At 36.4% G+C, this 23,542-nt stretch overlaps 1 protein-coding gene across 3 annotated transcripts in view; it reads left to right on the forward strand.

The window, feature by feature from the left end:
- The window catches only part of PTPN12 (protein tyrosine phosphatase non-receptor type 12), a 100,131-nt gene extending 77,276 nt beyond the window's left edge, over positions 1 to 22,855 (forward strand). For 2 of the 3 annotated variants that reach the window (XM_019655138.1, XM_019655139.1), the window contains exons 12-18: positions 2,509 to 2,594; positions 11,012 to 11,988; positions 16,545 to 16,622; positions 17,431 to 17,498; positions 19,191 to 19,221; positions 21,564 to 21,671; positions 21,994 to 22,855. In XM_019655138.1, coding sequence (XP_019510683.1) covers positions 2,509 to 2,594; positions 11,012 to 11,988; positions 16,545 to 16,622; positions 17,431 to 17,498; positions 19,191 to 19,221; positions 21,564 to 21,671; positions 21,994 to 22,055 — 1,410 coding nt within the window. In that variant the 3' untranslated portion in view covers positions 22,056 to 22,855. Of the gene's footprint in view, positions 1 to 2,508; positions 2,595 to 11,011; positions 11,989 to 16,544; positions 16,623 to 17,430; positions 17,499 to 19,190; positions 19,222 to 21,563; positions 21,672 to 21,993 lie in introns of those variants that run through there. The other variant, XM_019655140.1, reaches the window with a different exon arrangement.
- The last annotated feature ends 687 nt before the right edge of the window (positions 22,856 to 23,542 follow it).

The raw sequence follows: 23,542 nt of genomic DNA on the forward strand, positions 1-23,542 counted from the left end.
GTTGCTGTCCTTTTGTTCTTCAGTCTAGTTGTGGAAGACGTTGCTTCGCTGGCCCATGTTGGTATTATTATTGCTCTTTTCCCGGGTGAGGCAGATCGATCGCCAGCTTCTGGACAGCCGCTCACGGTGGCTCTTGGCAGCTTACACCAGCTGCCCGCTGCTCACGCTGGCTGCCGGCCACACATGGTAGCTTATGGCAGCCCACTGCAGCTTCACTGCAGCCTACACCGTCGCCGGTGACTCCTGACAGCCCTGCTCCAGGTAGAGCTGTTGTTCACCATCTTAGCTGTAGAGGGCAATATCATTGGCCCTCATGTGGGATCCGAACCGGGGCCCTGCTGCTCAAAGCTGGCGTCCCAAGCTAGCTCTTAACCAACGCACCACTTGGCCGGGCCCTAAAGTTGTTTTTCTGCGTGTTTTTATACTTATTAAGTTGTTTTTATACTTATTTGGCAGCAAAGCCTGACTTCACATGACATGCAGCTATTTATGTTGTACTATAAAAAAATTGTGTTTTTGTGTGTTAGAAGCAGTTTTATATGGTTCATTTTTAATTTTTGTATAACCTACTTAATGTGAGTATTTACATATTTTGGTACAAAATATCAATGAGTGTTATGAGAGTGAGATTGTATAATTAATAGAATAATAAGCAAATTAATCATTAATGTGTGAGAGGTGTCTTTATGATGCAGTCTCTAAATTTTGGTAATATCGGAGGATCTAAAAGTGTGGTGACCAAAAGTCCTGATTTACCTGGCAATACCAGCTTATACTGGTTGCCTAGGTGTAACAATTAATAGTGCTCCCCCTTTCATTCTCAAAGAGCCCAGATTTGAACAATAAATTATATGGTTACCCTACCTGTAGCAGATATCCCTGCAACAGGTGACTCCATTATGGTAGTAGCTTCAATTAAGGATGAGAACGTACAGTGTTAATGATGTAACTCTGTTGTTCTGATCAGAGTAAGATGCATAATCAGATGTATAAAACTCTTCTAATACATATGATTATATATCAGACAGGATGTGCTAGAAATTGTTAGAAAGTTGAGATCTGATTTCTTTAGTTGAGAGTACTTAGTGAAAAAGGACACTGGTAAGAAATAGTTATAGGACCGGCGGAGTGGCGCAATGGTTAAGAACTGGCTTGGGACGCCAGAGGGCCCCGGTTCGGATCCCATATATGAGGGCCAGTGACACTGCCCTCTACAGCTAAGATGCTGAACAACAGCTCCACCGGGAGCTGGGCTGCTGTGAGTCGCAGGCAACGGTGTAGGCTGCAGCCTCTGTGGCAGTGGGTTGCCATGGGCTACTGTATGTAGCCAGCAGCCGCAGTGAGCAGCTGTCCAGAAGCTGACGACTGATATGCCTCGCCTGGGAAGGGCGCAATGATGGTGCCAACTTGGGCCAGTGAAGCAGTGTCCTCCACAACTAGACTGAAGAACAAAACGACAGCAACTTGTCTGTTCCCCTTCCCCTAATTCCCCAGCACTGTTCCCAACCCCTCAATTCCCCAATAAAAATCTTTAAAAAAAAAAAATAGTTATAAAGACAAAGAAGCTGCCATGATGGACATGGTAGAAGTGCCATTTGACTTAAAAAAAAGACAAGTACAGTTTCAGAGTTCCTTAATTTATCATAGTATAAGCAGAAGGCTTTTTTCCCCAAAAAATTAGATATATGCAAGGATGAAAATCATTCTTGTCCATTTCTCCAAAATTAACATAGCCTAGCAGGATAAAAATGAGGTACTTCCTGAAGCTGATACTAATTCAAGGCAACGCTTTGTATAATTTTATAGCTCCTCTATTCACACTTCTAAACACAACCTGAGATTCTTACAGCTATATTGACCCTGGAGCGCCTGAGTTAATGATATCACTGGTCCTTGTGACCAGCAAGAACCAAGAACATCCCTGGCTGGGCTCTTCCTGCCTCTTTTGGGTTCATTTGGTGAGGCAGTGATATAGGGGGTATATATTCTCATGGACTGGGCACTCTGGTGACACAGAGGAAAGGTAGTGCGAGGAATGATTAAAGTGAGTTCTGGGTGGGACCTGCTGAGAAGTGCTAGGGAGCAATAGGAGACCAAGAAGGTTGGGAAGGTGAAGGATATAAGCCTTATTTTGTTGCCTTTTTTCCTCTCTGCACATGTTAAGTTTCTAGTATGGTGAAAGCTTCGGGGGGGGGGGGGGGGAGCTATCTTCTTTGATCTTTATTTTCTTTGGAAAGCTGTTTCTTTGCAGTAGCATTTGAAATGTGTTGAAATGCTGCTATAAATAATTGATTGTTCAGTAACTGGAAATGGACTCCTTTTTTTTATATTTATTTCTCTCATTGAAATTTGGTTCTTCAGGCTACAGGATAAAGAGTATAAGGTTGTTACTTGGCAAAATTGATATTGTTTTAAAAATTCAAAAACCCAGAAACAATTTATTTGAAACATGAGGAAGGAAAATTATTTTTCTCCTAACTTTAATGAAGCATCTTTTTTTCTTGGCAGAATGAAATTAACACTGAAAATATGGTCAGTTCCATAGATTCTGACAAACAAGATTCTCCTCCTCCAAAGCCACCAAGGACCCGCAGGTATTGTATGTTACATTCTCTTTGAAAGGATACTTTTATTTTACTCACTGTTAATTAAAACAAATTCTGGATATTTCTAAGTTTCTTTATAATTTTATTACCATTCTTCTGTTTAGGATGTAACATATGTATGTATGGCCATTAATTTCTTACTGATTTACTAAAATTTTTGTTTCACTTTGATAAAATTTCAATAGTTTAGTTATAAGAGCATTGAGCATGACCATGAGTTGACAATAGCTTCATGTTTTGGTATGTGGTACAACTAAAATTTTAAATTCTAAAGACTTCCATTTATCATAATAACAATACAAGCACTGATTTCCAAATATTATATGCATGTTAAAGAAATTACGTGAGGATGTTTCATTACGTAACTAGCAAAGATGAGTTTATTTGTCTCTAGATTATCTTTCAGACTAAGCTCACTTATAGTTAAAATCAACATATTTCTGTCACCTTTTTTCCCCTCCCATCTCTTTCAGGGTAGCTTCTAGGTCAGTTATGTGGTGGTATGGAAAGAATATAGACAGAGTCAGAAAGATTTAGTTAAAAATCATTTTCAGCTTTGAAGTCATGAGGAAGTCACTTATTTGATCCTTTGGGGTTTTCTGTTTAAATATTGTCCTAAGCATTAAATGAAATAAAGTATATGAAAACACTACAGATAGGACCTGACACATACTAGGTTTTCATTAGATGTTGGTTTTTCTATTATGTTGTGGAGTTAAGATGGAGTCATTGAATTATTATTATCATTATTTTTTTTTTTTAAGATTTTATTGGGTAATTGGGGAAGGGGAACAGCCAAGTTGTTGTCCTTCAATCTTAGTTGTGGAGGGCTCAGCTAGCTCAGCTCCTAGTCCAGTCTCTCTGTCCAGCTGCCATCGGCAGCTTAGCTGCTGCTCAGCTCAAGGTGCTGTGTTCAATCTTAGTTGTGGGTGGGCATACCCCCACCATCCCGTGCAGGAATCGAACCAGAAACTTTGTTGCTAAGAGTGCACACTGTAACCACTGAGCCATCCGGCCGCCTGTTGGCAGCTCAGGGCAGATCAGCTCAAGATGCCGTGTTCAATCCTAGTTGCGGGTGGGCATAGCCCACCATCCCATGTGGGAGTCAAACCAGCAACCTTGTTAGGAGCACGTGCTCTCATTAGCTGAGCCATCCCGCCACTCAGTGGCAGCTCACTTAGGCGCAGCTCACTGGCCCATGTGGGATTCGAACCAGCGACCCTGTTGCTCAGAGCTTGCGCTCTTAACCAACTGAGCCATTCTGCTGGCCCTAAATTATTTTTAAAAGGGAGGCACAGTAGAAAATCTGTATTAAAACTGTTAGAATGACATATAATATCTTGTCTCGAGCATAGATCTGCCCAAACTGATTGACCTTTCTTCAAGGTAAAACTTCCTATATATAGATTCACCAATTCTTTCCCCCCTTAAAAGTTTGATAGAAGTTGACTTAAGTTGGGTGAGATAACTAGGATTGGGTCTTGGCATTGAGTCACTGTACCATAACAAGATCATCCCTCTTTCAAAGAAAAAGACTGCAACTTTCCTCAATAACTAAGACAAGATGTGGTAGTTATTATAGTCTCGGGAATGCTTTGTTGTGCTTCTCTAAGGAAGATCAGAAAGCTTATATTGATGGGTTTAAGTTTCAGTATTTAAATGCTCAGGGTGTTAAATGCTGTGTGCTAACAAAATTTTCCAGTAGTTTTTTTCTGTTTGATTTCTACTTTGGTATCTGCTGAAATTGGAATTTTAGCCTCCTGTGGAAAGTAACCAGTTAGTTCTTTAACTTCTTTGTCCCACATATGAGTCCTAAAAGAAATTGTACTGGCCTTAAATGAAATTAAGGAACATTTTTGCTATTCTAATATCTTTTCATTTGTTTTTTTGAGATTGAGCCAGTGTAGAGGCTTTCAAACTGTACGCTGATGATTTTTTTTTTCCTTCCTTTTTTGTGGGGATTGAACCGGCAACCAACCACCCCTGATATTTTTTATTTATATGGTTATCTACCCCCAAAAACAAACAGTGGTAGCCTCTTTCTAATTTTGAAGGAAAAAAAATGAATATAATCTTCTGAATTTTAAGCCTTTTCATATACCTTTTCAAAAGTTTGGCTTCTGTTATTCTTTAATAAAGAAAAACATAATAAAGAGGTACCAAATGAATATTAACAAAAAATTATTCGTTCAGCTTAAGACAGGATTTTATTTGGGGATATGTGTGCTCAAATTTTTATGTGTGTGTAACTTTATATTACATGCTTAGGCCTTTTTTTTTTTTTTTATTCGTGCAATAGAGTCAAATGGCAGGATTTCGTTGTGTGCCACTAAGAATACCCTGTGACTTCTAGGTTGGGATGAGTTTTAAAACTGTTGGAAATTGTTAACTGAAAATAAAATCACAAGAGCATAAGATTGACAAAAAGTTCAAAAACAGTATAGTTTTTCAGTATGGCTACAGTGAGTAAGCAAATTAATTGGTTGTTTGTAATACATGTCATTGAAGAAAGATCTAGAGAGGAAGACTCATGTTTGTTGTGTTCAATTTAATCAGTCTTATGATTCTGGTTTGTAAATGTTTAAAGAAGTCATATTGATTTTGAAGAGCAGATTTCATTTTCTATTTTCATTACATACTTTGTTAAACTAATAAAATTATCCATATGTTTTCACTAACACCATCATTCTGAAAGTACACCTTGTTAGCTATCTCTATAAACTGTCATCGTATTTACTAGATACACAAAAGGGTGTGTGCTGTAGTAAATTTTTCTTAATATCTTTAATGTTTCAGAGACAATGACAGTATATTTGATGCTTCTAATGCCTCTCAATTTTAACAATTTTATGTAGGCATAGGATTCGGAGGAAGACAGAATGTGGTTCTCTTTTAGACATTTTGATATCTAGGCTGGATGTAAAGATTTGAAGGTTCGGTAGACAGCTGATACAGAAAGCTTGGGCATGAATACAATCTTTCAGATTCTGGGTATGACAAAGTATCAAGGAGGGAGCCGTGGTAAGCACCATAATTTGTGAAGAGCACAGTAAAAGCTGTAAAAACAGAAAGAGACAGAGAGTGAGAGAGAGACAGAGAAAAGAAAAGAGAAGAGAGGACAGGAGAAAGAGGGGGAGGGGAGGAAAGAAGAGAAAAGAAAAGAAAAAAAAGAATGAGGGAGGGAGGGAAGAAGGGCAATTAAGGGATAAAGGAAAACCTGGAAACAGTGGTGTTAAAGCGGCCATGAAGGAGAGAGTTTTGTGTCTGGCAGAAATGCATGAGTATCTACTTCCTGTAAGGGCTGCCTAGGAGAATGAACTGGACTTTCAGACATATGTGATTCTTAGAATATCCTGGATAAGTGAGGACATTTGTGGGGTCAAAACAAGGAGTTGAGGTTTTCTTAAATGGAGGCATTTGAAGCGACCTGATTTGGGAAACCCTCATCTAGCACAGGATGTCATGGTATTTGGGTCACTAAAGACCCTGGGAAAATGGCAAGTAGAAAATTAGGTGATGGGAGAAATCCATATCACATAAAACAGTTATTACTCTACTTCATTGTTTTTTCTGTTTGTTTTTTTTAAATCTTTGCTGCAAAAAAATAAGTCTTAGTTTCTTTTTTGAAATGTTATATTCTTTTTGTTGGGTATTTTTCAAGTTATATTAAACCAAATATATTGCCTTAAAATGATTAATTTCTAAGAAAGAGAGGAGCAAAGTGGTTGAATAAAAGTAGAAAATAGTCCTGTAGACCAGCCAGATAGGAGTAGCAAAGACTAAAAGAGAGATCACTTTCAAAATATAAAATACCTAGAAATAGGTTTAAGTATAAAGAACTGTGTTCATTTGCATTAATGAAAAAAAATTAAGTGTTTTTGGTTGGAAAAGTGTTATTTTTTCAATGATATTTGAAGTACCAGTTCTTTTCATATTTGATGTAATTCTCATTAGAACACCAAAGGGATCTTTTCTGAACTTGACAATATAATGTTAAAGTTGATTTGGATGTATAAAGAATCAAAAAAAACAAAGAAAACTGGATGAAAATAGTGATGAGTGAGGACCAACCTTTTTTAACATTATAAAACTTTATAAATATTTAAAACAGCCTGTTACTAGTATAAGAATATACCTATTGATAGAGTTGAATAAACAACCAGAGAATAGATCCTCTTAAGAATTAATTTAATGTGTACTAAATAAGGAGAAATAAAAAGGTTATTTATTAAATCATATTGTAATACTGTTAACCATTTAGGAAAAAAATATATTTAGATCCTTTATATCATGCCAAATACCAAAGGAAGCTTCAGATAGTTAAATAAATTAAATACAAAACGTTAAGTCATTGAAACAAAATATAATTCAATGTTTGACAAATTTGTAGGAGGGGGATATAATAGAAGGGATAAAGGAAATCACCAAGAACAAGATTGATTTATTTGACTACTTAAAATTTTTAAAGTTCTAATTATTCATTCCAAATTGTCATCCTTTAAGATAGATAAGGGTTGGCAGGATGACTCAGCTAAAAAAAAAAAAAAAGATAGCTATGGGTAAATTCTGGCAAAATGCAGGGTTATGCATGCTACTGTCGTTCTCTAATTTTCTGTGCTTTCTGTGCTTTAATCCTTTCCAAATCTTGTGTTGTTCCTTTTCATTGTTAGAAACTACTTTTAATCTCAGATGTAATTTTAAAAGTTATTGAAAGAGGTCAGAATACATAATAAAATCAAGAAATAAAGGTTAAACACAGTGGACTGTTTTTCTTAACTGTAAGCTGTATAGGTGGTTATCTCTGTTTTGGTTAAAAAGTAATCATTAGCATTGATATAACATCTATTATATGTTTTCTCGTCTTCCTTTTTTAGATCACCATATATTCTCTCCTTATTCTGTAGTTGATATGTCAAAGTGATAAGTGAAGTAGTGAATTCAGTGACTCTTACAGTAATCGTGATCACATGGTATTATTATAGCTAGTTCCCAATGGAGTTGACCCGCATAGGCTAGCACAATTAACTGAGCACACAGATTTATCTTCCAATCCAGTGCTTTTTTCATTATATGGTATTACTCCCTAGAAGAAAGGATAGTAGTGAAGATGTTTTTGTTTTTAAAGTGTTATGTTCTCATTTTTTGGTTGTCATTTCTTTCACCCTCATAATCTTTCCACCCCATATATAATCCAGCCTAAATTATTGTAAGGGAAGTAATTTTATGAGTTTCTATAAAACATCAATTTGAAGCAAAAGTTATATAGACTTGCTCATTTTAAAACTTGATCAAACAAATTAAATACAAATTTTCTTCATTATAAAGTCCAAACTACTTACTGTGAAATTCTGGGCCTTCACAGTATGGCTTCATCCTACCATTTTAACCTTATTTTTGACTATTTCTTTATAATCCTTAGGTATACAAACTGTTGTGTTCACTGTTCTGCCCTCTTCTGGTACTGGTATACATGCCTTGTATGTAATAGGTCCTGAATATTTTTTTTTGGGGAAGTGAAAAATGCTTTACTCAGCAAATGAGATTAAGAACAATATTCACAAAAAGAATAATGCAAGTCATATTGTATCTCTTCACTGGAATTTTTTTTACATCAGAATATCTAGTGAAAATATGAATGTTGGATACTATAGTGGAAAATCAGTATGTAGCATATATTTTATTGTGACTGGGTTTATCATTTTTGTGCACATGAAAGTGCTATAAAAGTGTTTTTGGTCTTGTTTCAACCAACCTTAAATTAAGGATAAAGAAAAAGTCTTTGTCAGTATAATTGTCAATAAAATTTAAGTAGCCCAAAAAAACAAAATGGGACACATGGAAACTTTTTTGGAGGTGATGGATATGTTTACTACCTTGATTATGGTGATAGTATCATGGATATATGCATATGTCCAAACCTATCAAATTGTGTATATTAAATATGTGCAGTTTTTTGTATATCAACTATACGTCAATAATGCTGTTTTTTAAATGTGAGTAGCCAAGAATATATTTACTATGTACATATCAACATCATGCACAGACTACTGCTTCTAAACCATTTACAAGATTATTGGTTACATAAGGCAGTTTGAACACATTTAACTCTAGCCCCTCTAAACTTCCTAAAATTATAGTGGAAAAAAATATAAAAATGTATAAAGATAAAATTGGAGCAGAGATATCAGCAGATGAGATGCTGACAAAATTTTGAAAAGTAGAAACCACATTGACCAATGAAAAGGGACTTAGCAGAACAAAGAAAGCTAAAGCTTGCTTTCCTGTAGGTGTGGAAACCAATAAGAAGCAAGATGATTCTCTTCAAAGAACCCCCAGATAGGCTCAGAATTGAAGCTCCCCTTGAAGGCTAGTGTGTAGGATGGGACTAGAAACAAAGAGTAGTTGAATGTCTCTATAAAGAGTACTTAGAACCCCAGATTTTTTCCATTAAATTGAACAGATAGCGTCTCCCACACATGGGCATACAGTAGGAGGGATTTACTCTGAAGTGGTTAGACCAGGTAGTCTCTAGATTCAGGGACATAAGGTCCAGCTGATGATGGAGTTGTAGTGCCTTACTGAAAATAGGAATCTCCATGCTGAATGGGAAGATCCTCTCGCTCCCTTTCTCCCAACTCTTATGTGATTCCCAGAATACTGGTAGCCACGTCTGGTGGGAGACAAAGTTCCTCTATTGAAAAACTAACCAGCCCAAGAGAGGAAAACTACAGTTATTGATGGTTGTGGCCCACCAATGATATTGCAAGGGCTGTGTTCAATTACCATGCAGTGAGATGATCACTAAGTCACAAGCCCTCCCCTTTCCATATATACATACATCTTACAGTTATTTTTAATATTTCATTCTTTAAAATGAACTGAACCAGGAATGATCAGACATTTGAGAAAGCCTCTAACACAAAAGACAGACCCAAATAAGCAGGGGGAAAAGGAACTTGAAGGAAATGGAGACAATACACAGTAGAAAAAAGATGGGGTAGGGGAACAACTTTGTCCATTTTTCTCATTCATTAGGAAATATTGCTACCACGAAATAAGAACTATGATAATACGAAGCTCTTGGAAATTAAAAACATAATAGCATAAATTTTAAGAATTAAACAGAAGACTGGAAGATAATCAAGGAAATCTCCCAAGAAAATGAACAAATAGAAAAAGAGAGAAAATAAAGAAATCAGAGAATCAAATCAGGAGATCTCTCAAATAATAATAAAAAAACTAATAATAGTCTGGAAGGATACTGGAAGTGAAAAAATTAGTAAAGAAATAAGAAAATTTCCTAGTATTAAAGAACATTAATTTTAATATAGAAAGCTCTCGCTATAATGGATAAAAAATTATAATAGAATGAATTTTTTAAAGTTACATGACATTATAGAATATCAAGAATAAAAAAGAAAAACCTAACAACCTTGTCCAAGAGAGGAAAAAACAGCCCACATTCAAAGGAACAGGAATCAGAATTACAAAATTTTGAAAGATAATTATTTCTAATCTAGAATTATGTACCTTTTCAAAAAAAATCAATAACCTTGAAAATATTATACTTAAGTATGCAAGACCTAAAGAAATTGGCCTCCTATATATAGTCTTAAGAAGCAACTGGAGGATATAACCCACAAGGGGGTGTACCTACAAAAAGTGAGATGGGGCCTGGGAAACACGAGAGTCTGACCCAAGAGAGAACATCAACTCTGTGGTGGCCCATGGAGTCCCCATTGGAGCAGGAGGCCCAAGATTTCTAAGAGGGGTGCCTGTGATACTAACAGTTACCTGGTGTGCTTGACCAATTGAGAATCGGTGTACAAATCTGCAGGAAAGTTAGAAGGGCTGGATTACTGGTAATACATAGAGAACTAAGCCATCCAAAACCCAAAGCAATTATTAGGGAAAAACAAGAAGTTGTATAAGAAAAGATATAAAATTAGGGTATCGTTCATATGAATAATACCTGTAGTCATAAGATTGAACTAAATAAAAATTATAACAATATTGGGAAGATAGAGAAGACACATAGTGTGAAGACAGTAGAGTTATGAAAGAAATTTTTTTTAAAGCAGTTTATGTATTTTGAAATGTGTGTAGGTAAATATTAGAAGCAGCTGTTTAAAATGTTGAAAGTTGATATCTGGGTAGCTGGAAGGCTGTGGGAGTGGCTGCTGTTTTTCATTAAAATTCTTGTATTTGACTTTTTAAACAATGTACATGTAATACCTTGTTACACGTTAAATTTTCTTAATTTGACAAATTATGATTTTTGCTCATAGCCATAGACTCCAATGACTTAATATAATTGAATTAGCTACATAATTGTTACCTATCGACTTATTTTTTGAAAGGATGACCATCCTTACAATATACTTTTCCTCATGTTTGTTTTCCAGTTGCCTTGTGGAAGGGGACGCTAAGGAAGAAATACTGCAGCCACCAGAACCTCACCCAGTGCCACCCATCTTGACACCTTCTCCCCCTTCGGCTTTCCCAACAGTCACTACCGTGTGGCAGGACAATGATAGATACCATCCAAAGCCAGTATTGCACATGGTTTCATCAGAACAACATTCAGCAGACCTCAACAGAAATTATAATAAATCAGCAGAACTTCCAGGGAAAAATGAATCGACTTCAGTTGAACAAATAGATAAGAAATTGGAGCGAAATTTAAGTTTTGAGATCAAGAAGGTCCCTCTCCAAGAGGGACCAAAAAGTTTTGATGGGAACACACTCTTGAATAGAGGACATGCAATTAAAATTAAATCGGCTTCACCTTGCATAATTGATAAATCCTCTAAATCCCAGGAATTGAGTTTGGGGGATCTAAAAATTGATGATAATTCTCAGAATTCTTGCGTGGACTGCAGTGCAACACAGTCAAATAAAGCTCCAGGTATTCCACCAGAAGAATCACAGAATTCAGACACACCTCCAAGGCCAGACCGCTTGCCTCTTGATGAGAAAGGACATGTAATGTGGTCATTTCATGGACCTGAAAGTACCCCACCCATGCCCAATTCCTCTGAAGGCAAATCCTCAGATACCCACTGTCAAACAATGAAAACTGTCAGTTTAACACCAAGCCCCACAATACAAGATGAAACCCATGGTCTTGTGGATCATCATAACAGTTCACCTCTCCTCAGTGCCCCCCTCAGTTTTACTAATCCTCTTCACTCTGATGACTCGGACTCAGATGAAAGGAACTCTGATGGTGCTGTGACCAAGAATAAAACTAATGTTTCAACAGCAAGGGCCACAGTTTCTGCTGCCACTAGTACTGAAAGCATTTCTACAAGGAAAGTATTGTCAATGTCCATTGCTAGACATGATATAGCAAGAAAAATACATTCAGGTGCTGAAAAAGGTAATAATAATAGTATCTAACACCTAAATATTTTGACTATGTGGCAATCACTTCTAAGCACTTTAGCTGTATTAATTCATTGTTTTATTCCATACTTCACTCTAGAACCTGCAGCAAAATTTCATTTTTTTAGGTACAAATTTTTTTTTTTATGTAAACTTTTATTACCTTAATTTGATCACATCACATTACTGGGCTTTCTGTTTTCAAAATATTTCAATTGTTGTTAACTGAAAATTTTCTCATTTCTTCTATATTATAAGTTTTACTATTTTGTATGGTTCAAAAATTTATCGGACTGAATAATAGAAATAATTTAAGTGAGATAGAATTGCTTAAAGTAACAGTGACACAAATATTGTAGAATGGCTCCATTGGCCGTTTAATTCCACCCATGTTTATCACAGATACCTATTTTGTTATCTTTTTATGCTCTTTTAACTACAAAATATCTTTTTTTTTTTATCCTTTTCACAAATGTTTGCAAATGCGGCTGCTTTCAACCCTGAGTTTAACCAAGGAGCAATATTACAACTGTTCAACAGAATGTGAGAATTTTAATTCAGTCAGTAGTGAATGGAATATATCCATTTCTAGCCATCACTGCTATTATTTAATTAATGACACTTCTGTAAGCAGTTTAGCGTTTCAAGATAAAGCGTGCACTCATTTCCCTAGGTGTGTTTTGGTTCTTGAAACACTTCTTTGATCGCTAAAAATAATCATGGCTACCTTCTTACACAGACCATAAAGTTGAGAGCAAAAATATAAACATCAAAGCTATTTACTGATAGATTGATTATCAGTGGTCATTTATTTGTCTGTGAACTTTGGTAGTGACACATACTGTTATTTATAATGTACTGGCAAAATAGATACTGTGAACTTGAAAGATGACTCTTTTTCTATTTCTGACCCAATCAGTAACGCTAATACTGGGTTGCCTTTATCTTCCCCAACTTATGCATACTGTATTTTTTATCTTGAAAGTAGAGTAGTTAAGAGTCTAAACTAGTTTCTTAAATTGATAGCATTCTTTATATTTTTTTATTCTTATGCGTTTTATTTGAAGGATCTTCAGAAGAAATGGTTACCACAATAAATATTACTTTATCAGTTTGGCATAATTTTAAATTGTTAATATCTTTTTCTTCCTCAACTTCAGAGTTTGAAAGTAACTGCCAAGTTGTAACTACACAAGAAAATGTGTAGACAAGAAATTTTCATTTGGGACTTTTTTTTTTATCAGGCGTGTGGCTTGGACCTACGAAATATATTTTTTTAAACCATTACTAGAAATAGATTAGGACAGGAAGTATGCATGATGTGATAAACTCGTTAAATTTATTGCCACATGACCAGTCTTTTGGTGATAACAGAAAGTTCCTTTAAAATACAACATAATGTACAAAGATAATTGAAAGCACCCTACTGAAAGCAGCTCACTTCTATTTTATTTGTATTTCAAAGCCAAGGTAGCTGGAAATGTGATTTTTGGTTTCTTTTCACCCTACCCTAACTATGCTAAATGAGTTTGGTATTAACTAAAGATTTTCCTGTGTTCTGTGCTACAACATAACTACAAGCAGCCCTATTTTTAATGTTATTAATTATTTACCTTGTAGATGAACCATTGGCACAAGTATTAGATTTTTGAGCTCATTTGTTTTAGAACTTGTTTGGAAGGTAAATAGAATAATTTTGTTTTGATACCTGCAACAACCTTTTGCATAAGTTACTGCCTGACAGAAATTCCTGGCTATGAATTCTGATTTTAATACTGACTCAGATCTCCTGGAATATTTCTCAAACTTGGCTACACTAGGCCCACATACAGTATATGATTTGCAAAAGCCTGTGTAAAATGTGCGGTCTTTGGTTGGGTAACCTCTAAAATAGAAGTTTATAATATAGGAAAGGCAATCCAGAGATCTAGGGAGAAGCAAGAGCCCCAGTTATAAAATAAAAAGGGTTTAAGAGTGAGGACTGTCATGACAGAAGAGGTATAGACTTTCTGAAAGATATTTGATACTAAATGTGAACAAGCAGGACTGCCCTTCCGGATATGTTTGCTAAATTATGAAATCACACCACAATGCCACGATTATGCATCCCTTCCTCCTAATTTCACTGTGAGCTGTTAGTAACAAAAGGGGAAGGGTGATAATAGCTCAGACTCTTACTACCGGATGAGGTAGAGGGTTCCAGGCCTCGCAACAGATGTATAAAGAACTAGACTAGAACTCTTCTCTGAGCAGGATGCAGATGCTCTGTTTTCTTGTTTCTTCAGCTAAAGAAATGTGGAAGGGACAAGAGCAATCATATCTGGCTCATGCTTCTTGAAAATTGAAAAGGCTTTATTTGACTTGGTTTTCAATCTCTTTTTATTTTAATTGGGGAATTGGGGGAAGGGGAACAGACACGTTGCTGTCCTTATGTTCTTCAGTCTAGTTGTGGAGGACGTTGCTTCACTGACCCAAGTTGGCACCATCATTGCGCTCTTCCCGGGCGAGGCAGATCAGTTGCCGGCTTCTGGACGGCTGCTCACGGAGGCTGCTGTCCACTCACGCTGGCTGCTGGCAACCCACTGTCGCAGGGGCTGCAGCCTACACTGTCGCCAGTGACTCACGGCAGCCCAGCTCCAGGTTGAGCTGTTGTTCAGCATCTTAGCTGTAGAGGGCAGTGTCACTGGCCCTCATATGTGGGATCCGAACCGGGGCCCTCTGGCGTCCCAAGCCAGCTCTTAACCACCGCACCACTCGGCTGGCCCTCAATCTCTTTTTAATGCAGAGCCTATCAGATGTGGGAAAATAGCAAAGTATCATGGCAAGATTGTTTTTTTGTTGTTCTTGTTTGCTTGGGTTTTTTTAGGAGAACAGTTGTCAAGCCCAGACAAAATAATGCATGATCTGCACATTTCCCTATCTTGACCCCGTCCTCCCTAACATGAGAGACCACACTCGGAATTATATCCTCATGTTTTCTTTCTCTACCATCTAGTGAACCCGCAGAAGATCTACTATACTCTTTCACCCTGTGGCATAATAAGGCAAATTGATGAGGCTTCCTTAAGGCATTACCTTTTCCAAGAACTAATTTTGTTTTTACTGAAAAGCTTTTTATGGCTTCAGTCAGTATTTCTAAAGTACAGTCATGTGCCACTGTTCACAAGAATAGGCAATAAATAAAAGAACATTCAAAAAAAGCTTAATAGTTATATTTACGTATATTAGAAAAGTACTAATTCACATCTGTTATTTTAGTCATTACTGTTTAAAGTATGAAGGGAGTACATAGTTAAGAATGAGTGGGATTTAAAAGGTAAATAGGATAGGTGATACAAAGTATGCTAAAACTTACCAAAGGAGTTAGGCAATTGATTCCAGTATGGGAAACAGTGGCTTACGTCAAATGACCAAAGCTTTCCTTGTAGAAGCAAAGCATCATCACCTGGCCCAGTAGAGAAGTCGTTTGTCTGCTGGCTTTTCTAATTGAAGACTAATTGATAATGTCTGTGGTGTGTCAGGAAAGTCATGGGAGAGTCATTTTCTCTATGTGATGGAGTTCATCTTTACTTAGCTATAATTCTTTTTAATTTTTTTCACATCTATAAATTTCATTTATTTTGCAAATTTAAGGTCCATTTACATTAAGTAACAATCTGCTCATTCGCCGAACTGCAAAACGCACTTCATGATTTCAATTTTATTTTAAAATTTTTTATCATTTAAAAAATAGAAATACATTTCAAAACTTTTTTTTTTAAGATTTTTTTATTGGGGAATTGGAGGAAGGGAACAGCGCTGGGAAATCGGGGGAAGGGAAATAGACAAGTTGCTGTCCTTTTTGTTCTTCAGTCTAGTTGTGGAGGATGTTGCTTCACTGGCCCATGTTGTTATTATCGTTGCGCTCTTCCCTGGTGAGGCAGATTGGTCGCCATCCTCTGCGGCCGCTCACGGCGGCTCTTGGGAGCTCACACCAGCTGCTGGCCGCTCACGCTGGCTACCGGCCACGCACGGTAGCTTATGGCAGCCCACTGCAGCAGGGGCTGCAGCCTACACTGTCACTGGCGACTCAGCCTGCAGCCTACGCTGTCACCGGTGACTCATGGCAGCCCAGCTCCAGGTCTAGCCGTTGTTCACCATCTTAGCTGTAGAGGGCAGTGTCACTGTCCCTCATGTGGCATCCAAACCGGGTCCCTGATGCTCTCAGAGCTGACGTCCCAAGCCAGCTCTTAACCAATGTACCACTTGGCCGGCCCTGAAAACATTTTTGATAGTAGTAACTAGAGAAAGGATTGTCCCATTTTACTTTAGTAATGATAAACACTGCCTTCAAAAAAGGTCCGGCAGTTTCATAATTCTTGATTACAATTCAAGTGGTTAGAATTTCTTGTGGAATTTTTACATTTTTAAAAACTGGTTCTCTTAGATACTTACGGTAGTGATTTTTAGAATGTCAAGAAAGCTCTCTTGTTTAGATGACAAGTTAATTTTTAATGAGTTAACTTTTTCAACAAGTTCATAATTTGTCTAAATTTTATGTATTTAATATAGATGTTGATGTCAGTGAAGATTCACCTCCTCCCCTACCTGAAAGAACCCCCGAATCTTTTGTGTTAGCAAGTGAACATAGTGAGTATCTCTGCTGGTTTTACATACTATGCTATAATAATAATCTCTGAAAAGCACGGCTAATTTTAAATAGGTTTTAATTGCTATTGACAAATGTTTTTAATTCCTTGTATGAAAAATACTTTAAAATAGTATTTTTTGCTTGCTAAGATTGCTGAAATGGCAGCATTTATGTCAGATACTATAATTCAGTTAGATGCAATTATAAATGTATTTGCAATTTGGTATCTTTTCATCAATATGGAAATACATTGATTGCTTCACTTGGTGCCAGTTTAGGTAAGTAAACATTTAACTTGGGTTGTAGGTTGGCATCATTCAGTTGGTGTTAATTGAGGAACACTTAAGGCCACGAGTATCAGTGAGAACTGGGAGAAAGTGATCATATTTCAGAGCATTGATAATACATTTCCTTCCTCTCCTGAAAAAGAGTGCAAAAACAGCTTTATTGTATTTGCAGTGTCTTATGCTCATGGAGGTGCTCACTAGTCTTATCTGAGTTACACATTTTACCAATATTTTATTAATTTTAACTGATTTTAAGAATGTTGAAAACAGCAAAGCCATATACTTCAATAATACTAAGTCTGTGACATCTATAGATTTTAATGAGCTTATAATAAACTGATGGCTGAATTCTTTCAATTAAATTTTAAGGAAGGAAACTTAATGGAATTTTCTTGAATTAATAGAAAGTAGAAAACTTTTTCTAAAAATCTATGGGATCTGTTTTTGTATATTACCTTAATGTAAAAAATTTTAAGAATTAAAGATATTAATTTTAATTGTAAGATTTCATTTTTTTCAGCTACACCTGTAAAATCTGAATGGAGTGAACTTCAAAGTCAGGAAGAGTCTGAACAAAAAAAATCTGAAGTAAGTCCTTTTGGGATCGGAACAGCTAGAGCTCAATATTTTTGCTATTTTGTTCATTTATCTTAACAGTTTGTTATAATAACTGTCAGCTTAAGACTATTAAATATAATATTTTTGTAAGACTTTATTGGGGAATTGGGGAAGGGAAACAGCCAAGTTGTCATTCAGTCATAGTTGTGGAGGGTGCAGCTAGCTCAGCTCCAAGTCCAGTCGCCATCCAGCCGCCCACCAGAAGCTCATGGCCACTCAGCTCAAGGTGCCGTGTTCAATCTTAGTTGCAGGTGGGCATAGACTACTATCCCATTGTGGGAGTCGAACCAGAAACCTTGTTGTTAGGAGCACGTGCTCTCACCAGCTAAGCCATCCTGCCACTTGTTGGCAGCTCAGCTCAAGCGCAGCTCACTGGCTGTGGGAATCAAACCAGCAACCCTTTTGCTCAGAGCTCGCGCTCCTAACCAACTGAGCTACTTGGCCAGCCCTAAATATAATTTTTTGATCAACATTTCTTAATGCTAAGATTTCAGGTGAAAACCCTATGTAAAATGTGAGATCTGAAATTTTTTTAAAGGGCAACGTGGTCTATATATGACCATTACTTCAGAGTATTATTTCCCCAAGCTGCTTTTGAAATTTGTAAATTATGCCATGTTCCAAATTATTTTGAATGTATGAATGGAACAGGAGTTTCTGTTTTTAGGGGCTAGTACTTTTCTAGATTTTTTCCTTCCATGATAATACTAGGTATGTAGTCCCTCCCTTTGGTTTTTCTGATCACATGAGGTTTCCTTTCACATTAAGGAAATGTTTTGGTACATAAATAGTTTAGCCATGGGCAATAACACTTTTCACCAACATTATTTTTCATATTTGCCCCATATTTTAATATCCCTGAAATTGGGGCACATCTTACAATTGATTAAAGACACTGATACACTTACTTATTTATTTTTTTTTTAAGATTTTTTTTATTGGGGAATTGGGGGAGGGGAACAGCGTCGGGGAAGGAAAACAGACAAGTTGCTGTCCTTTTGTTCTTCAGTCTAGTTGTGGAGGACGTCGCTTCACTGGCCCATGTTGGTATTATCATTACATTCTTCCTGGGTGAGGCAGTCGCTCCCGGCCATTGGACGGTGGCACAGGCCGGCTCATGCCAGCTGTCGGCCAGCCCCACTCAGCCTACACCGTCCCTGGCGACTCAGGGAAGCCCAACTCCAGATGGAGCTGTTGTTCACCATCTTAGCTGTAGAGGGCACAGCATCACTGGCTCTCATGTGGGATCCGAACCAGGGCCCTGCTGTTCAGAGCTGGCATCCCAAGCCAGCTCTTAACCAATGCGCCACTCAGCCGGCCCAACACTGATATACTTTTAACTTCACAGAAAATGGTGGTAACCTTATAATAATGATGCTATGTCCTGTAATCCAGGATACCACAATTTGATGAATATGGTAGAAGGCTGGCAAAATGTAGCAGTGTATATGTTCCTTCGTGTGACAATAGCTCCTGCATTTTCAGTTTTCATCCCAAAGGATGATTATAAAATATCATAACATGTGAGCATTTTAAGCCTAATTAAAAACACATTGTTTTCTTTCGTTTGACACTGAGAATCTTGATAAATCATGATTTCTTGGGATATATACTCAGACTAAATTATATTATTCATAAAGCTATTAAATGTCTTCATTATAGGGCTTGATAACCTCTGGAAGTGAAAAATGTGGTAAGTTAGACTTTGTTCCTTTTTGCTATAGATTATATAAATTTCCATAGAACAGCATATTTCATGGTATATGCTATTTATTTGGTTATTTCTGTATTCAAAAATATGTCAGATACCTCTTCTAGAACCTGAATTATGTAGTATAATTCTTCCAAATTAATTGCTATTGCAGATATTATTTTTGAGCTGGAAAATAACAGACTTTGTTAGTAGTTATGAACTGATGAAAGAAATTATTTTTTAAATACTTTCCTGTATTTTATTTTCTGTGTATAAAAACATTTAGAATCTAGATCTGACAATAATTTGAATGAATGCCCCAAATTGACCTAGGTGATTGAATTGGGTCCTAAAAAATCAATTGTTTTGGAAATCTTTCTCTTAGGACTTTTACATTTGTGAAGACCAATAAGATTACGTAGCTCAACCCAGTGTTACAAAATATTTTCTACCACATTACTTTTATTATCGTGCTGTAGGTCAAGTTACTAATTCTTAAAAGCCTGTGACTATGTAAGCAGCTCATCAGACATGCCGGTCTATACAATTCCCTCAATCATCTATCATCTCTGCCATTATTCCGCACCCTGTGTCACCTGGTCTCTGGATCTTTGCCTAATGGGGCTCCATTCTGTCTCATAAACTCTATTACTCTCTATCTACTTTTCTAAGGCAACATTATAAGTAAAAGAGCAGAAGCTTTAGAGTCAAGCCCACCTGGACTGGAATCCCATTGTTGCCTTTTCACTTACTGTGTGACTTTAACAAGTTACCTCATCTTTCTGAGCCTCAGGTTTCTTCTCTGAAATGGAGCTGGTAATAGTACCTACCCTACAAGATTGTTGTGAAGATTTAATTAAATTAAATCACATATGGAATATCAAACACTGTGCCTGGCACGTGATAGGCACTCAAATGGTAGCAATGCTAGCTATTATTAATTTCCTTTTTATATTACAGCTGCTACTATTGCTGAATTCATGCATCTTTTATTTTCCTCATATATGTTGACTGCTTTCTGGTTTCTCTTCCTTCTCTATCCAGTCTAGATACCATCCTCAGTCACTCTAGTCACACAATTATCTTCGACGCTCTTGCTTCTAATTGCCAGAGCATTTTATTTTATCTCTCAGGATTACTGAATACTGCTGGGAACATAACTGTTTTACAGACTGAGCCTGCAATTCTCAGTCTTCATCCACAGTTGGGCCCTCAGCTTTGTTTGTTTATATTACATGCTCTAGTTGGTACCTTTTCTGTTTCCCCTAAATTGTCCAGATCTTCACTTCCTTCTGAAATCATCAATTCCACTAACTCTTACTCAGTAGATGACCTTTACTTTGAAAAAATTGAGACCTTTAGACTAGATCATGATTTAGAACTAACTGCCTCAGCAACAGTAGTTCCATCTACATGCCTCTCCTGTCTGTCCTCATCGCACCCTGTGCATGATTTTATTATAGAACTTAACCACATTGCTCTAATAATTAACGTACTTGTCTGTCTCTCCTGCCTGACCAGGAGTTGGCAAACTCTATCCCACAGGCCTCACCCTGCCTTTGGCTTGTTTCTTTGTTCTGCCCTTGATCTGAAAAAATGATTTTTACATTTTTAAAGGGTTGTTTAAAAACAAAAACAAAGAAAAATCAGTGAGGAATTTGTGACCGAGACTGCACATGGCTTGCAAAGCCTAAAATATTTACTCTAGCCCTTTAAAGAGAAGGTTTGCTGACTCGTCTACACTCTAAGCACCTAAGAACAATGATCATTTATTTTTTGACTGGTACTCCACCTTTCCAGAGAAGCTTCTTACAGAGGTGTAGTGTTAATGAATGAATCATAGTAGTTATTTCTTCTGTTACTCATTTTATACATTGATAATTAAGTAAACTAACATTTAAGCAATGTAAAACTTTAAAAGAAAAGAATTATTACTTTTAGGGGCAAATAGTAAGTTCATTGATTAATTATAAACTTGCTTGCCATTGATTTCCATATAAAGGCATTTCAGTTACAATTATTGCCTGAGAACGTTAGCAGATAGTATTACTACTTTAAGGAAAAATAATATGCCAAGATCCAGGTTTATTAAAGTAAAAGCATAAGGAGAATCTTCCCATTGTGGAAGTGCTCACTGCAGATTCCTAGGAGCTCTCAAGAACACCCACCATGATTTCCTGTGCTCACTGCCCTTGGCATTTGTATGTATCTGGACCTCTAAAAGCAAGAGCCCAAGAGAGAACATGCTTTTTGAACTCATTGCCCAAATTAAAACAATTAGAGAATTCTACATATGATGCTATAAATAATGGTATTAACATCGGCTTTGTTTTGCATTTTAGATCATCCAGCAGGAGGTAGTCACACAGAGACTTGTACAGATTGTCCACCTACTTGCAGTAACAAGAAAGATCAACTGTCAGAAAGTCCAACAGAAGCCACAGATATTGGTAATTTGTTTGCTAAATAATTTTAGAACTTTAATTATGTAGTTAATGCTGGCAAGAATGAGAAAAGGTCATTTGCCATCATTTTAGGATTTCTTTAAGGCAGTTTATCAGATTTGTGCTATGATTTATTCAGGTTTTTAAATGAACTACCCAGAACAAATTAAGAGTTCATTTGTGTTTATAGAGCTTTGTTTAGTTTAAATTCTAAATTCCCATATAGAAATTTATTTGTTCCAGAAAATGAGGATGTCTACAGACATGGTTTTAGTAGTATAAAAATGTTTCTTAACACTGACCAATTATTGTGGTATTTTGATTATAGGTTTTGGTAATCGCTGTGGAAAACCCAAAGGACCAAGAGATCCACCTTCAGAATGGACATGATTCAGGGAGCTAAAAGACACTTTAAATTATACTGGAAATTTCAAGTGCCACTGAAAGCAAGATTTATAGTATTCCATCTTAAAAATGTGGGACTAACAGCAGTGTAGATTGTTACCTTAGTTATTTTTTTTTCTGGGACCATCTACCTGCCTTATACTAAGAAAAAAGTATTACATATGGTTTCTTTTGTAACTTCAAGTATTATTGCCTTAATGTCTCTTAACCCTGTTACACGCTGCTTGTAGACATGTTAATATCGTAATACTTTTATGATAAATTGAGTTTAAGGACTACTCTTTTGCTAATGTTTTATCATGTATGCATTATTTTGTATATGTACAGGGCAAGTAGGTATATAATTTGATAAAATTTCAGTCGTAAAATATTATTAACAGAAGATGTAAGAAATTTCTGCATGATCTAAATCTTTGTGTACCTTATTTGTAAATTATTTGCCCTGAAGTTTTAGAAAATAGTTTCTGAATTTTAAAATTGCTGGATTCATGCAGCCAGCATTGCAGGTTATCAGAGATCAAAGATTGTAATAATAATACATTTTGTAAATTGTAAGCAAAAGGTTATTTTTATATTATATACTGTCTAATTGTCCATCCTAATTGTCCTTGTTTTCATTTAGTCATGGAGATTCAGTAAGTGCCTTGGAACAATATTGAATTCTCTTAGCTTGTGTGTGTTACTTTAATATTTGAACTCAACTGGGATTAGAAGACTATCAAAACATATGTATGTTTCAGGATATTTGACCTGCCATTAAAAAAACAAAAACAATTTTACAGTGCTTACTTGTCTTGGTTTTTCATTCCTCATTCTTAGGAAATGAGACTTACTCTCCGCCTTCCTGCTGGCTTGATCTTAGCTTTAAGTCATGAGTGTGATTGGGATTATTGGGATTAAATCTCTTCATTAAAGAATAAGGGAGCATCTTCTGCAAAAACATGGCTTTGCAATTCTAATACTTATCCTAATTCCAATACTTGTGCTTGAGTCAGCCCTAGGCCTTAACTGCCTACTAAGATCCTAGTAAAAACCAAACAGATACAAGGTTAGAAAAGGGAAACTGGTTTCTATCCATCCCACAACTAGAGCATAGGTCCCATCCATAAATACCAAGTTTGAATTTTGACACCTTGAATTGAAGTTGGTGGACATTTATATTTTCCCTCTGCATATGAAAGAGGGAAGAAATTAAGAGACTAAAGTGAGATAGAGTAACCTTGTATGAATAGGAGGAGGATCGTTTGTGGAAGAGAAAATAATACAATTTCATGTCAAAATGTTTTAAAACCAAATGGCCTTCATGTTGATCCCTTAGAATTTTGACTTTTCTCATATATTTTGGTCATAAGGAAAAGTGAATGCAGTGGGCCCTCGCCATTCACAAGACAGACACCTCAATAGCATATCATTTCCTAATGAGATTGAAATTGAAATAAAGCATAACTGAAAAGAAAATTTAGCCTCTTCAC

The sequence above is a fragment of the Hipposideros armiger genome, unplaced genomic scaffold (genome assembly GCF_001890085.2).
Source record: "Hipposideros armiger isolate ML-2016 unplaced genomic scaffold, ASM189008v1 scaffold_236, whole genome shotgun sequence".
Classification (NCBI taxonomy): Eukaryota; Metazoa; Chordata; class Mammalia; order Chiroptera; family Hipposideridae; genus Hipposideros; species Hipposideros armiger.